The following is a 13454-nucleotide window of genomic DNA, read 5'->3' on the forward strand; positions in this document are numbered from 1 at the left end:
TGAAGGAAAGGCCAATATCTGTAAAAAGTGTTTCTCAGTAAGCCCAGGCTTCAGGCCTTTCCCAAGGATCATTCCTGTACTTGGTAAAAGAGGAAACCAGCTGAGTGGTCAACCTTGTATCACCTAAAACAGCAAGGCTGTTCATTTGGCTAACCCCACAATTGGAATCCTAGCAGCCCTGCAAAGGGTTTAGGTATAGACACTGGGCCTGGCCAGTGCCTTCAGAGGAGGACAGCTGCTAGGACTAAGTCTGGGAAAGGGTACCTGCAGAACTGGTAATCTCACCCTTACATATTTGCCACTAGCTTTCTGGACTGGCATTCTGTGCTTGGAGAAAAAGTCTTTGCTGGCTAGCATGCTGCCCAGAAATGGGAGTGCCATTTGCCTGGGAACCCTGCCATTTGTCCTTCCTGGGGTGTGTCTCAGACTTTGGGTCTCTGTGGTTAGGTTCTTCTGTTAAGGCTGTCATGGAACAGACCACACACTGTTTAGGCCTCAAGGAATGGGAAATCTAGCTCTTAAGGGAAGAATTAAGCCGGGAGTGGTGTTTCCTTAAGAGTTGTTCATGAATTGCAAAGCTACGGTGGAGAAAAGGTAGCAGCTGGAAGGGAAACCAGTGTCAAAATGTAGGAGAGAAGAGAGTGCTTATTTGGTTGTAGGGACAAGAAAAGGACATATAATAAATTGGCATTCAGATTGGTGGACACACGAGTGAGAAGATGGAACAAGGAACAGGGGGTGGCGTGGTTTGGTGTTGCTTAGGAAACTGGGTATATGAAAAAGTTTTATGTGAAGCCTGGTGTGCAATCCAAAGTGAAAACAGCTTATTAAAGGCACCACAAAGCAGTGGACAGTAGAGGGTATGATGTTTATTTTGTTTGCCTTCAGATTCATTCTCCTTTCTGCTCTACTCTTCTCTGAGGCCTGGAAGGCTGACTCCTCTGGAATCCATCTTTTGGGCTCCCTTGCTCTGTGGCTTCCAAGTTGTTCAGCCCCCGGGGGGCATCAGCAATAGAGGACAGAAGAGGAGAGAAGTCTGCTCCCTCCCCACTTGGCCTTGTTTCTGGCCGTGGTCACATCTTCCTATAACTACAGCTCCCCCTGCCACAGCGCCAGTTCTCAGTCTGCTTCCAGCAACACCACTCTCCCCCATCCGCACTGTTTCAGGTCTTGGGGTGCACCGATTTTCCTTTGTTGCTAGTCTTGTTTTTGCTATTAGTACCACAGCTTCCCTTGACCCTGCTCTGGCTTCTAGAAGTAGACTCTTTATTATTACAAAGTGTCTTCAAAAACCCCTTTGTTGGGACTCCTTGTCTGGCCAGGACCTTGACCAATACAGAGGTTTCTACCTCATAGTATTCATGCTTTTGCCATTTCCCATTTTGCTTTTCCCTTCATTCAGCACTGCTCAAGCCAGTTGTGAATGTTGCTTTCCTGACTTAAATGACGGTGTTTTCCAAAGTCAAGGCAGCAACAATATGGTTCTGTGGAAAGAGCACAGATCTGGAAGCGTTAGGCTGGTTTCCATTTCTGGGCTTTGCACTGTGGCTGTGTCTTTAGTCCATTCAAATTCTTTTTAGCTTTAGTCTTTTCTTTTGCAACCGGGGCATAGTAACGCTCCCTTACCTAATGCAAGGTGTGTTGAAGCTCACATGAACCCTTTGTAAAATGTTACTCTGCAGTCATGATTTTGGCCCATGACAACATTTATTCTGTTGGTCTCAGGAGTACAATGTGTCTAAAAAATAAGAGTTCATTGCATTCGATGTTGTATGTCCTTTTATCACAGTCTCGTGCTCTGATTTCGAGAATTTGAATGTTTTCAAAGCCAATGGGTCATAAATGTCAGACACAGCAAGAAAGTATTTATGGAACCAGGCAAGAATAGCTGTACTGACAGCTTTTGTATCTTTAAGTTTACAAACTGAAATAATTGTGCAAGAGAGTCAAATTTATGTGTGGGATGACAGAGTAGAAAATTAAAGGCTAGAATTTTGTGCATCGTTGTGGATCTGTTCCATCTCCTAGGTGGTGATTTCCAAACATGGTTCTAGTACCAGTAGCATTAGCACCACCTGGGACCTTTTAAAAATGCAGATCCTTAGGCCCAGCATTCTGTTTTTAAAAACCTCCCTAAATACTTCTCTGATGCACACTTAAGTTTAAGAACCATTGTCCTAGGGGAAGAGGCTTTGCCAGACTTGGAATATTTCCCACACGTGGTCAGTGAAGAGAAACCCACTTCCAAAGGGAGACACTTAATGTCTGAAATTAGCGAGACTAGGTTAAACGGGTTCAGTAATTTTGTATTTCCCAAATTATGTGTGAGGGTTTTTGTTTACATGGCCTATTTAATTTTCTACTTACTAAGCTATTATGCTGACTCATCGGTAATTGAATAAGAACTTTATGCTCATTAATATGGAAGACTCATTGTAATAATTTGTTTTTATATTAGTTTGGCTACAATATGGGTCAAATTACAGTTGCTAAAAATATAATTACTCAAATAATTGGTCAAACAAAACAATTAGTTAATAAGGCAAGTTTTCTGTTCTCCATGCCAGCTTTTAAGAATAGTTTCTCTTAATAATAATTCTTTATATTTGCCTCCAGCTGCACTCACCCATTTACTTTTATAAGATTCCGTGGGGAGGGTCAGATAAGAGGCTATACATTTACATATGTAGATTATTAATGTAGGTTTGGAAATAAAATTTACCCTATATTCCACGATAATTTTGGAGTTAAATTAGTTCAGATTCTCGTCCAGCCTCTGATGTGCCTGTCACTCTGTATCTTGAATATACTGTTTGAGCCTCATTTTCTTTCTTTTTTTTTTTTTCCTTTCGGTTTACAAAATGATGAGGATTAAGATATGTAAAATGCCTACCACAGGGCTTGGTTCATTTTATTGTAGTTTCTAGTTATTTTATTGATCAAAATCTTCTCTTTTATTTAACAGCTGGAACCATTTGCTTATTTTTTTATGAAAGATGGTTGTAAGACATTGAAATTATTGTACCAGGAAGGAGATGTACCTGGTGTAGGTAAGGATGTTTTACGAGGGTAATGTGCTAGCTGTTAGTTAATAAATATTAAAGTACAAGATAGCTTTTCTCTTATATATAGACAATCCTATATTTATAAAGAAAATTTACCAGAAGCTTATATGTGGAAAATATAGCATTTTAAAAACAGTACATTTTCAGCCAAAATATGTATTTCAGGCATTACAGTAACGATATAAGGAGAAAACATCCTTATAGAAATCACTGACCTCTTGTAGGGAATACACATTTTCACTAGAATTTAAATGGATTTTCCTTGAAACAGGTGGAGCCATTCTGTATACACGTTTTCAGATGACTAGAAATGGTCACGAAACCGCCTAAGTCGAGAGCTCAGCAGCTGTTCCTTGTGGTCCTAGGTTGGCATGTGTCTGCTACAGCTGTTGACTGGAATATCTGAACTGTTCCCATTGTTCCTAAACTAATTACCACTTTACCAGGTTGTTAAAACTTTGTTTTAAGAACTAGGTGAATGAGCCATCCCCTTGGTCTTAGACTCCTGACCTTTCAAATCAGGTGAATTTTACCTTTAGTGTGTCCCTCCTATTGGTCCTTTCTCGTTTTCCTCCTTTGCTGTCTGTCTTTAGGCGGGTCTCATATTTTATTTGTGTCCTAGTATTCCCAATTGAAAACCAGTATCTGATCCCCCTCTGAAGTTTACACTACTTATTCCTGCCAAGTAAATCTTTCATTGTACTGCTAGTTATTAGATTCGGTACAACCTCCAATTTAGCCGCTAAGGCCCATAGTAACCTGAACACACAGTATTTGTTTAGTCTGATTTCCTATTCTTCCAGACATGAATCTGCTGCTCCCTTTTGGCCCATCCCTTCATTATTTTTTTGTACATACCCGAGTCATTTCTGTGCGCTTTTTTCCTGCCTTCCTGGCTCTCTCAGAATGCCTTTCTTCTCTCCACCCAGCCAAATCCTGTCCCTCCTCTGAGTCACCTCATGTGGTCTCTTCTACAGAGCCTTCTCAGAGTGTTCTAAACCACATCCATCACTATTTCCCAAACTCCTGTCTCATTGAAAGTGTGCATCATAAAATGCAGCACTTGATTCTTCTATTTTCATCTAATTGTTTAGTATATATAAGTTTTTCTTCCCCAACAAAATATGTATACTCAAGCAGTGACTAGGTCTGCTCTGTGGATTTTCTGTCTCTCATAGTTCTTATCTTGGGGCATTATTGTATGGTCCATCTTTTCATAACTCATTAAAAGAGCTGAAGATAATAGAAAGATAAGAAAATAGCTACAGTGAGAAGAAAAATAAAAACCACTCATATTCCCACGCACTTGGAATAAGCATGTTTAATTCCTTGATGAATACTTCTCTATAAATATATATGTATATTTATATACACACACTGAGAGAATGTACATGTTGAATATGTGTATCTATATACACATATTTAGTTATATATTTAGTTATGTATATAGTTGTATGCACAACTATATGTAGAGTTGGATATATAACCTGAAGAGTTGAATCCCATTATGTAATCTGTCTAAGCTTGTCTTAGATCCTATTGGCCAGAAATGTGCCACATGGCTACCCCAGGGGCTAGGGAGGCTGAGAAAGCAGTTGTTTCCCTGCCGAATGGGACAAAGTCAGGTTCTCTTATCAAGGAAAAAGGGAAGGGAGGATATTAAGGTTAAAGGTAACTGTGCCAACCTCCATGAATGAGCATTTAAGCTCTTACATTGTGTCAGCGTTCTTTGGCTGCAAGCAACAAAAATAGACTCTGGCTTATTTAAGAAAAATAAATGATTGGGTAGTTCATAAATTTTAGAATTAGTTGAACCACCAGGTCTTGGAAAAGACAGGAATAGAGCATTTCCATGGATTTCAGGGCAGTTCGTTTTAGGATTCATCACTAGATTGATATTTCTCATATCTCCTTTTATCTTAGTGTGTCTTCATTCAAGATTTACCTTCTTTCAGAGTCTAATTAGTCTAGTTTTCAGGCCACGAGTGCAGGGCTCTGAGACTGGTGTCCTCCAAATTTACAGGTCAGGAGGAATCCCCCAAACCCAAAGGAAGGAAGATGGTGCAGACAAAACATTTTTGTACTTTTGTGATGGGGAATCAAAAATTTCATTTATCATATTTTAAATTGATTACTGTTTGAAGTAGAAAGACTATTGATTTTTGCGTATTATGTTACAAACAGCCATCTAACAGAATTCTCATATTTTAATAGTTTTTAAAATTAAATAAAGATTTATAATTAAATGATTACCTTTTATTGAAATTAGTTCAAAGAAGAATTTAATATAAGTTGAGTGCTATGAGTATATTTAGTAGGTGACTAGATCTTCTTGGGAGAGTCAGTGAAGGCTTCCCAGAGACATGGCGTTTCAGCCGAGATTTGAAAGATAAGTTGGAATTAGGTTGGCCAAAGGTTGAGGATGGGGTAGGAGAACAGTTTGTGTGAAGGCCCTGCCTGAAACCAGGATAAAAGGAGCAAATATGCAGAGCTCAGGAAAAGGAACCAGAGGAAGCTGCAATTATTGACATCTTTTTGTAAACCAAAAAAAAAAAAAAAATCATGTCAAAACGATGACAATCATATTAAAAACTTCTTACAATAAAGTAAAGCAAGAAGCAATAGTATAGGATGCACAGTAATTTATCACATTTGATCATTTATGTGATTTATGCTAAATTCTTGACTTTTGTTTTCAGAATGTGGTCGAACTATTGCTGGAGCAACCAAAGGGGCAAAAATGATGAGACTGTATGTAGACAATGCAGCCCCAGAGAAACTGAAAGGACTGTGTATATTTTTTGTTCGCTGTCGCAATGATATTACTATAAATGCTAAAAATATTCATGAGGTATATTTACTTTTTTTCCAAATATAAAGTTAAACATTTTTTTTCTAGCTTTATTGAGATATAATTGACATGTAACGTTGTATAAGTTTAAGATGTATGAGTTGGTTTAATACACATATATACTGAGAAATGATTACTGTCATAGCATTAGCTAACACCTCCATCACCTCATATAATTATCATTTTTTTGGTGATGACATTTAAGATTTATTCTCTTAGCAACTTTCAAGTATATAATACAGTAATGTTAATTATAATCACCATGCTGTGTATTAGATTCCCCAAACTTATTCATCTTACGACAAAGTTTGTACCCTCTGACCAATGTTATTGCCCATCCAAAATTCTGGGCAGAGGGCTAGTTTCATTACTCTTTCCCTGGTCTGACACAGTTTTTCCGGTCCCCTTTTTGGAGTCAGGGGAACTTTCACCTGAGAAGTTTCTTTATGCAGGAGGCTCAGTTTCATTTCCCTCATATTATATAGGCTCCAGGCCATATCTCTTTCCCTATGCAGAAATTAAAGCATCAAGGCAAGTGTTTACTTGATGAATAAGCATGTGAATGGTTAAAATGGAGGCAGAATCTAAGTTTGTTGATTTTAGAACTCTCCTAAATACCTCTCGAATTTTCCTAATAGTTTATAAAATGTATTTTCTATGCTTATTGAAATATAAAATAGGTTATGATTTTCATTTCTTTATTGGGATCAGTGTATAAAATAATATTTGAACACTGGTCTTTCAGGAAGTGCTATTTACTGTTCTTGATGCATCAGAAGGACTCCTAATTGGGATTAGGGATATGCTGGCAAAGATATTTCTACCAGCTCTTCTTGCAACAAATAATTGGGGTGCTTTGAACCAGTCCAAGCAAGGAGAATATGAAAAACACATTTTCACTGAAACCATCAACAGATACCTTTCATTTTTAGATGGTAAGTATAAAATTTAATGTTTAATAAATTACTAAAAGTGAGCAAATTAACTATAACATCTGTTATAAAAATAAGAAATTTCCATCTTAAAAGAAGATATTAGGGTATCAAATCACTAGAACCTCTCTTTCCAGGGATCTTTGTAAGATACCTTTTTGCCTTTGTTTTCCACTGTAGCAGGAGGATTCTCTTCCTATAGTATTTGTGAAAACTTTCATCATTTTTGAAATATATACTTTATTATAAACTTTAACAAATATGTAATTATATTCATATTATTTAAACACACAGTTTTACTAACAAATCATCAAGTCACAGTCTAATGATGAATTAGAATTATATTTCTGTATAGTATTAGATCTCTAACATTTTAGTAATTACAGCTTGAAACCACACGGTGACATTAAACACATTGACTTTAAACACCTTTTCTCAATATTATTTTTTCCCCTTTTAGGTGCTAGAATAAGTATCGAGGGAACAGTTAAGTTAAAGAAGATAGACAACATTGATTTTTCCAAACTTCAAACCTTTGAAGATGTGACAGCAGCAGCTAACAATTCAGAAACTGTTCGTCATCTGGAGGATGTGCTGATGATATGGTACAAACAGATTGAACAGGTGAGTTGATTCAAGTAATTTCATCAGATATGAATCGTAGTTCTTATCTGTGTCCTACTCACTACAATTTATCCCTAAAAGTAAAGAGAAGAGGATCCAGACTCTCTGACGAAACTCAGCCCTATTCTTGACTCTAGTGCAAAATACTTGTTCTCTATAGAGCATTTAAAATCAATTTTAAGATATTTCTCACTTTAAGGAGGAAACCATAACAATGTAGGTTGAGAGTGAAATAATGAAGAATCTCTTCGTATAAGAGAGAGAAGAAAAGGACACAACAGAGACTAGCTGCAGTACTAGGCACTAAATAAGTACGTTTTGATTGATCAATAGAGTTGTTTGTGTTGATGAAGAGGTTTAAACTAAGCCCATACATATCGGTACTACTCTGGGCCAAATAAATTTTTCTCTGGCAGTAACGAAAGCAAAGATAGGAATGGATTATGTGTCAACATCCTGAGAGGTGCCAACTTACATTTATAAACAGTACCAAAAATCAGATACTATGTAATTGACGTAAACTGAAAGAGGACTTTAGGAGTCCAGCCATAGGTGTCTATTTCATGAGCACAAACAAGGCAGTGGAGCTAGAAAAGAAAATCTACAGTTAAGTGAGGACTAGGGGAGAAAAATCTTTACCAAACAAGAGTTAGAGGAAAGCATTTCCGATTTTACTTCTCTTAGAACTATGTTGGAAGGAGGAAGGTGTGGTTGGAGTGAAAAATTGGAGGACTTTGGAAATTCCACCAAGGCCTGGAGTGCTGGCCACAGAATTTGCTTCCAGGTGTCTCTAGGTGATCGCAGTGCATGATTGCCCACCAGAGAACTCCTGCAGCCTCCTACTGTGCCATTGGAGGAAGGGGAGTTGTAACCCATTGTAGAACTCCAGCTGTGTCCTACACAGTGACTGAGGAGATCCTCTTCAATTATTATGATCAATAATATAGATCTTCTTTCACAAAAATGAACAAGCAAAAGAAAATAGTTTGACAGAGGAGATTTAGCAACTCGAAATAAGGAAATCAAGTTGGGGAGTTGCAGCAAATGGCCTCCAGTTAAGCAGAATCAATGCAGGAAATGAGAAAGGTCTTTAAAAAAATAACATTGAAAATAAATGTTGACCTTGTCATACACAAAAAGTTAATTCAAGATGAATCATGGACATAAATATGAAAACTAAAACCCGGAAAAAAGACACATGAAACAATGTGGAAGAATCTCAAAAACCGGTTGAGCGAGAGAAGCCAGTCAACGAAGTGATGAGAAAAACAACAAAAACTGTAAATGAAGCAGAATATAACATAGGGCTATATTAATATTTTCGTAAGCAAGATGCAACACCCAAAAGCTGTGGAAGAAAAAACTGACAGATTTGGCTACATAAAAAATAGTTTGGTAACTTCCATATAGCAAAACCCACCATGAACAAAGTTAAAATATAAATGACCTTCTGGGAGGAAATATCAGCATGTATAACAAAGAGTTTCTATAATATGTGAAGAACTTCTATAAGTTATTAAGAAATGGTCAATTGAGGGAAAAATAGGCCGAGGATATGAACAAAGTCATTCAAAGAAGATACATGCAGATGTTTGACCTGAGAAAAAAGAGGGGCTTAAGAGTACATGGTATTTTCAACTATTTGATGGGATTTAATGGTAAAATTAAACTTGTACTGTATGACCTTAGAAGGCAGAAGTAAGACACGAGGGTGTGATAGCTATAAGGAGAGAGATGAAAATGAAATATGCTGCATCCCTGGAAATATCCAATTTGAGGCTAGATTACCATCTATACGAATCATGTGGTAACAGGAATGAAACATCAAAAGGGTTGTTTGATTTAACATTTAAAATTTATTTTTTAAGGTCTATTTTCATTCTTTAATTCAGTAATTCAAATTATGTAGACTTTCGGCCATTGAAAAAATTTTAAATTATGTCTAATATCCTGTATTTAAGGAGGTGGAGAAACTTGTAATAATACTAGGAAGGAGTTTCATAAACCATGATTAAAATTTTTACTATTTTTTATTTTTAAATTACAGTCGACATTCAATATTATTTTATGTAGTTTCAATTGTATAGTGGTTAGAGATTTAAATAATTTACAAAGTGATCACCCTGATAAGTCTAGTACCCACCTGGCACCACACATAGTTATTACAATGTTATTGACTATATGTCCTATGACATACTTTACATCCCCATGACTATTTTGTAACTATCAATTTGTACTTCTTAATCCCTTTACCTTTTTCACCCAGCCCTTTAATACTGCTCTCATTTGGCAATGTTTGCTCTCTGTATCTATGAGTCTATTTTTGTTTTGTCTATTCATTTATTTTGTTCTTTAGATTCTACATATAAGTGAATTATGTGGTATCTGTCTTTCTCTATCTGACTTATTTCACTTAGTACGATACCCTCTAGGTCCCTCCATGTTGTCAAAAATGGTAAGATTTCATTCTTTCTTTATGGCTGAGTAATAAGCCATCATATATATGTACCACATCTTTTTTTTCCAAACTGAGTATTTAGCTGAAGAGATCTAAAACACTAATTCAAAAAGACGTATGCACCCCTATGTTCATTGTAGCATTATTTACGATAGGCAAGATATGGAAGCGACCTAAGTGTCCAACGACAGATGATTGGATAACCTTGGTTAAAATTAAAAGCATTTCACGAATTAAAGATAGAACGTTCATAGATTTGAAAAATCAACTATGCATTTTACCTCATTTATATTCTTAAAAATTCTTTCATAATTTAAGTTATGTAAATTGTAAGCACTAAAAAAGTACAGAAAATAATATAATGAACACCTCTATAAATGAGAAGATTAAACAGATACTGTTTTCCTTATTTGCTTCAGATCTTTTTGTTTTTGCTAAAGCCTCTAATCCTTTTCTCTTCCTCTCTCTATATTACCACTATCTTGATGTTTTTGTATCTTCCCATTCTCTTGAAAGTTTTACACTTTTATTGCATCAAATTTATAAGCTTTATATTACATAAATAAATAAGTTATATATATATCATGTATTTGTGTTTAAAACCTTTCCATAAATAGTATAATATCATTAAGGATCCTTTTACAGTTTTTTTTTTTTCTCATTTAACATTAACATTCTCTTTCATTCATGTCGGTACGAATAAATTTAATTGATTAACTTAGCCACTGTCTAGTATTCCTCTATGAAGAAATTAGTTTATTATATAGATGTTCAAACATCTAGCAGACATTTAAATTATATCTAATATCTTTTGTTTAATGAGGTAGAAAAGTTTATTCATCCATTCCCTCAGAAAGATAGTTGTTTCTACTTTTTTTTTTTTTTTGCTATTACGAACAATAGTAATATAGATTTAATGAATATCTTTGTTCTTGAGCACACGCTCAAGAGTTTTCCAGTGGAATTGCTGAGAGCAGTAGTACATGGATCTTTTACTGGGTATTGTAAAGCTCTCCAAATAGTGGTTATAATAAGAATTTTTTTTACGGAAGCATATGAAAGTTCTCATTTCTTCAAATCTTTCATTACACCTGGTATTGTCAGATTTTTTAATTGTTGCCAGTATATTAGGTGTGAAATAGTATCTTGAATTATTTTGTATTACTTTGAATACAATTGAGGTTGAGGATGTTTAATGGCTGTGTTTCCTCTTCATTGAATTGCCTGTTCATATCCTTTACTTAGTTATATTTCAGATTGCTTGATGATATCTTACTGAATTGTTGGTATTTGAATAATATTTTCTGGATGTTAATCCTGTCTTGATTCAGGCTGTGTCTCGGCATTTTTTCACTTGGTATCCCATCTTTAGTCATGTGAAAGTTTTACATTTTAACTTAAATATGTTAGTTACAAGCAGTGATCCAGCCTCAATTTAGCTACCTCCAGTGACTAGGAACTTTTGCTTTTTGTATTTTATTTAGGAAACCCTTTTTTACTGCAGTGTTATGAAGATACTCTCTTACTTATCTAAATAGTGAAATATACAAAAATGAATACCATAAAATAAACAAATTGCTGCAAAATGAACACCTGTGTAATCTTTGCACAAGTTAAGAAGTAGAACATTGCCAGCACCTTACCATCCCCCTATATTTCTCTTTCCATTTTTAACTCCCTTTTCTTCTTTCTAGTGTTAACCATTTTCTTGACCATTATGATATTCAGTTCCATGCTTTTCTTTATAGTTTTATCCTCATTTCCTTTAAAAGTTTTACCATTTTTTTTTTAACATTAGGCTTTTAGCTCACTTGGAATTATTCTTCTGTGAGGGTATAAAGTGAGGTAGGAATCTAAGTTTGTCTTTTTTGGTACAGTCAGTTGTCCCCAAACTGTTTATTTAATAGCCCATTCTTTCCTAACTAATTTATAACATCACCTCTAACATACAAAGTTTCTAGAACTCTTTTTCTATCCCTTGGCCTACTTATTTGTTTTTTTTTTTTTTTGTACTCATACCAGGCTGCTTTAATTTCTGTGGCTTTTTACTAAATCGACATTTGGTATAGAAAGTCCCTTTCTGTATTTTTCTTTAAAATTTCATTGATTATTTCTGATTAATTGTTCTTCCAAATTAATTTTAAGACTAGATTGTCAAGTATCATCCAAAACCCTGTTGAGATTTTGATTGAAATTTCATTGAACGTATACATTAATTTAGAGAAAAATGCCATCTTTATATAATTGAATTTTTCTATCCATGAGCATGATAGGTCTCCATTTACTTAAGTCTTTTATGTGCTGAAACTAAGTTTTCTAATTTTCTGCTAAAAGATCTTGCACATTTTTTGTTAATCTCTAGATATCATTATTGTTGTTTGTTATAGCAAATGTTGTCTTTTATAATTACATTTTTAGATTGTTAGATGGCTTGTAAGGAAATGCTACCTACCAATATTTATGTATACATCCAGCAACCTACTGAATTGTTCACATTATTAATTGTAAAAGTTTGTCTTTAAGTATTCTTGAATTTAGATTGTGGCCAACGATATCATCTGTGATTTTCTCATCTTTGTTTTGTCATTTCCAATTCTTACTGGAATTCTTTTGTTTATGTGTCTCATTCTGAGACCTCCATTACCAGGTTGAACAGAAGTGAGTGGTGATAGTGGTAAACTAGTCTTGTCTTTGGTTTAAAGTGATATTTTCTAAAATTTTATCTTTTAGTACGTTTGCTGTAGATTTTTGGTAGACAGGTACTATTTATCATGTTAAAGAAGTTCCCTTCTATTCTTAGTTTGCTAACAGCTTTTAACATTATTCATTGTTGAATGTTATTTACACTTTTAGCTTCCTTTGGAAATATGAAAGTAACGAGCTTTTAACAAGCAAGTAACATATCTATATTCTGTGAATTTTTTGATTGCAGGTACTTATTGAGAGTGAGCAGATGAGAAAAGAAGCTGATGATTCAGGCCCGCTGACTGAATTGGAACACTGGAAACGCATGTCAGCCAAATTCAATTATATTATTGAACAGATTAAAGGGCCAAGTTGTAAGGCTGTCATAAATGTGCTTAATGTTGCACACTCCAAACTGTTAAAGGTAAAGGCCTTGCATTTTAAAGTTTGGTATACTTCGGAGCAACCAACTGCAAAATTACCCTTCCTGAACTGCTTCATGTATTTGGACAAGTGTGAGACTTTGAGTAAAGCTTTCTCATATACTACAGTTATTTCTAGAAGAGGAAAAGGAAGTAGGGAAATGAAGATTTCTCTACTTCGTTTTAGTTCTTAATACTTTGCACATCAATTTTGACAATACTACTGTGGGGTGATTGCCATTTATTTTTAAATTGTTTTTGAAATTGTAAATGAGTAAAGGTTCATTGAGGTAAAGAACTACATAGAAAATCAAAAGCTAGAATGCCCTCTCATCATACATCTCATCCCCACTATTCCACCTCCTTTCCTAGAGGGCATCTTTATTAACAGTTTGGCTTGATTCTTTCTAGGTTCTT

The 13454-nt window shown here is 35.2% G+C and overlaps 1 protein-coding gene across 1 annotated transcript in view; it reads left to right on the forward strand.

Moving 5' to 3' along the window:
* DNAH8 (dynein axonemal heavy chain 8) overlaps positions 1-13454 on the forward strand; it is a 339355-nt gene that overhangs the window by 10202 nt on the left and 315699 nt on the right. Inside the window, exons 4-8 of the mRNA XM_011354823.2 lie at positions 2966-3050; positions 5765-5916; positions 6662-6851; positions 7309-7472; positions 12863-13039. Of these exons, the coding sequence (XP_011353125.2) occupies positions 2966-3050; positions 5765-5916; positions 6662-6851; positions 7309-7472; positions 12863-13039 (768 nt within the window). The remainder of the gene's footprint in view (positions 1-2965; positions 3051-5764; positions 5917-6661; positions 6852-7308; positions 7473-12862; positions 13040-13454) is intronic.

This window comes from Pteropus vampyrus, unplaced genomic scaffold (assembly GCF_000151845.1).
Source record: "Pteropus vampyrus isolate Shadow unplaced genomic scaffold, Pvam_2.0 Scaffold18, whole genome shotgun sequence".
Taxonomy (NCBI): domain Eukaryota; kingdom Metazoa; phylum Chordata; class Mammalia; order Chiroptera; family Pteropodidae; genus Pteropus; species Pteropus vampyrus.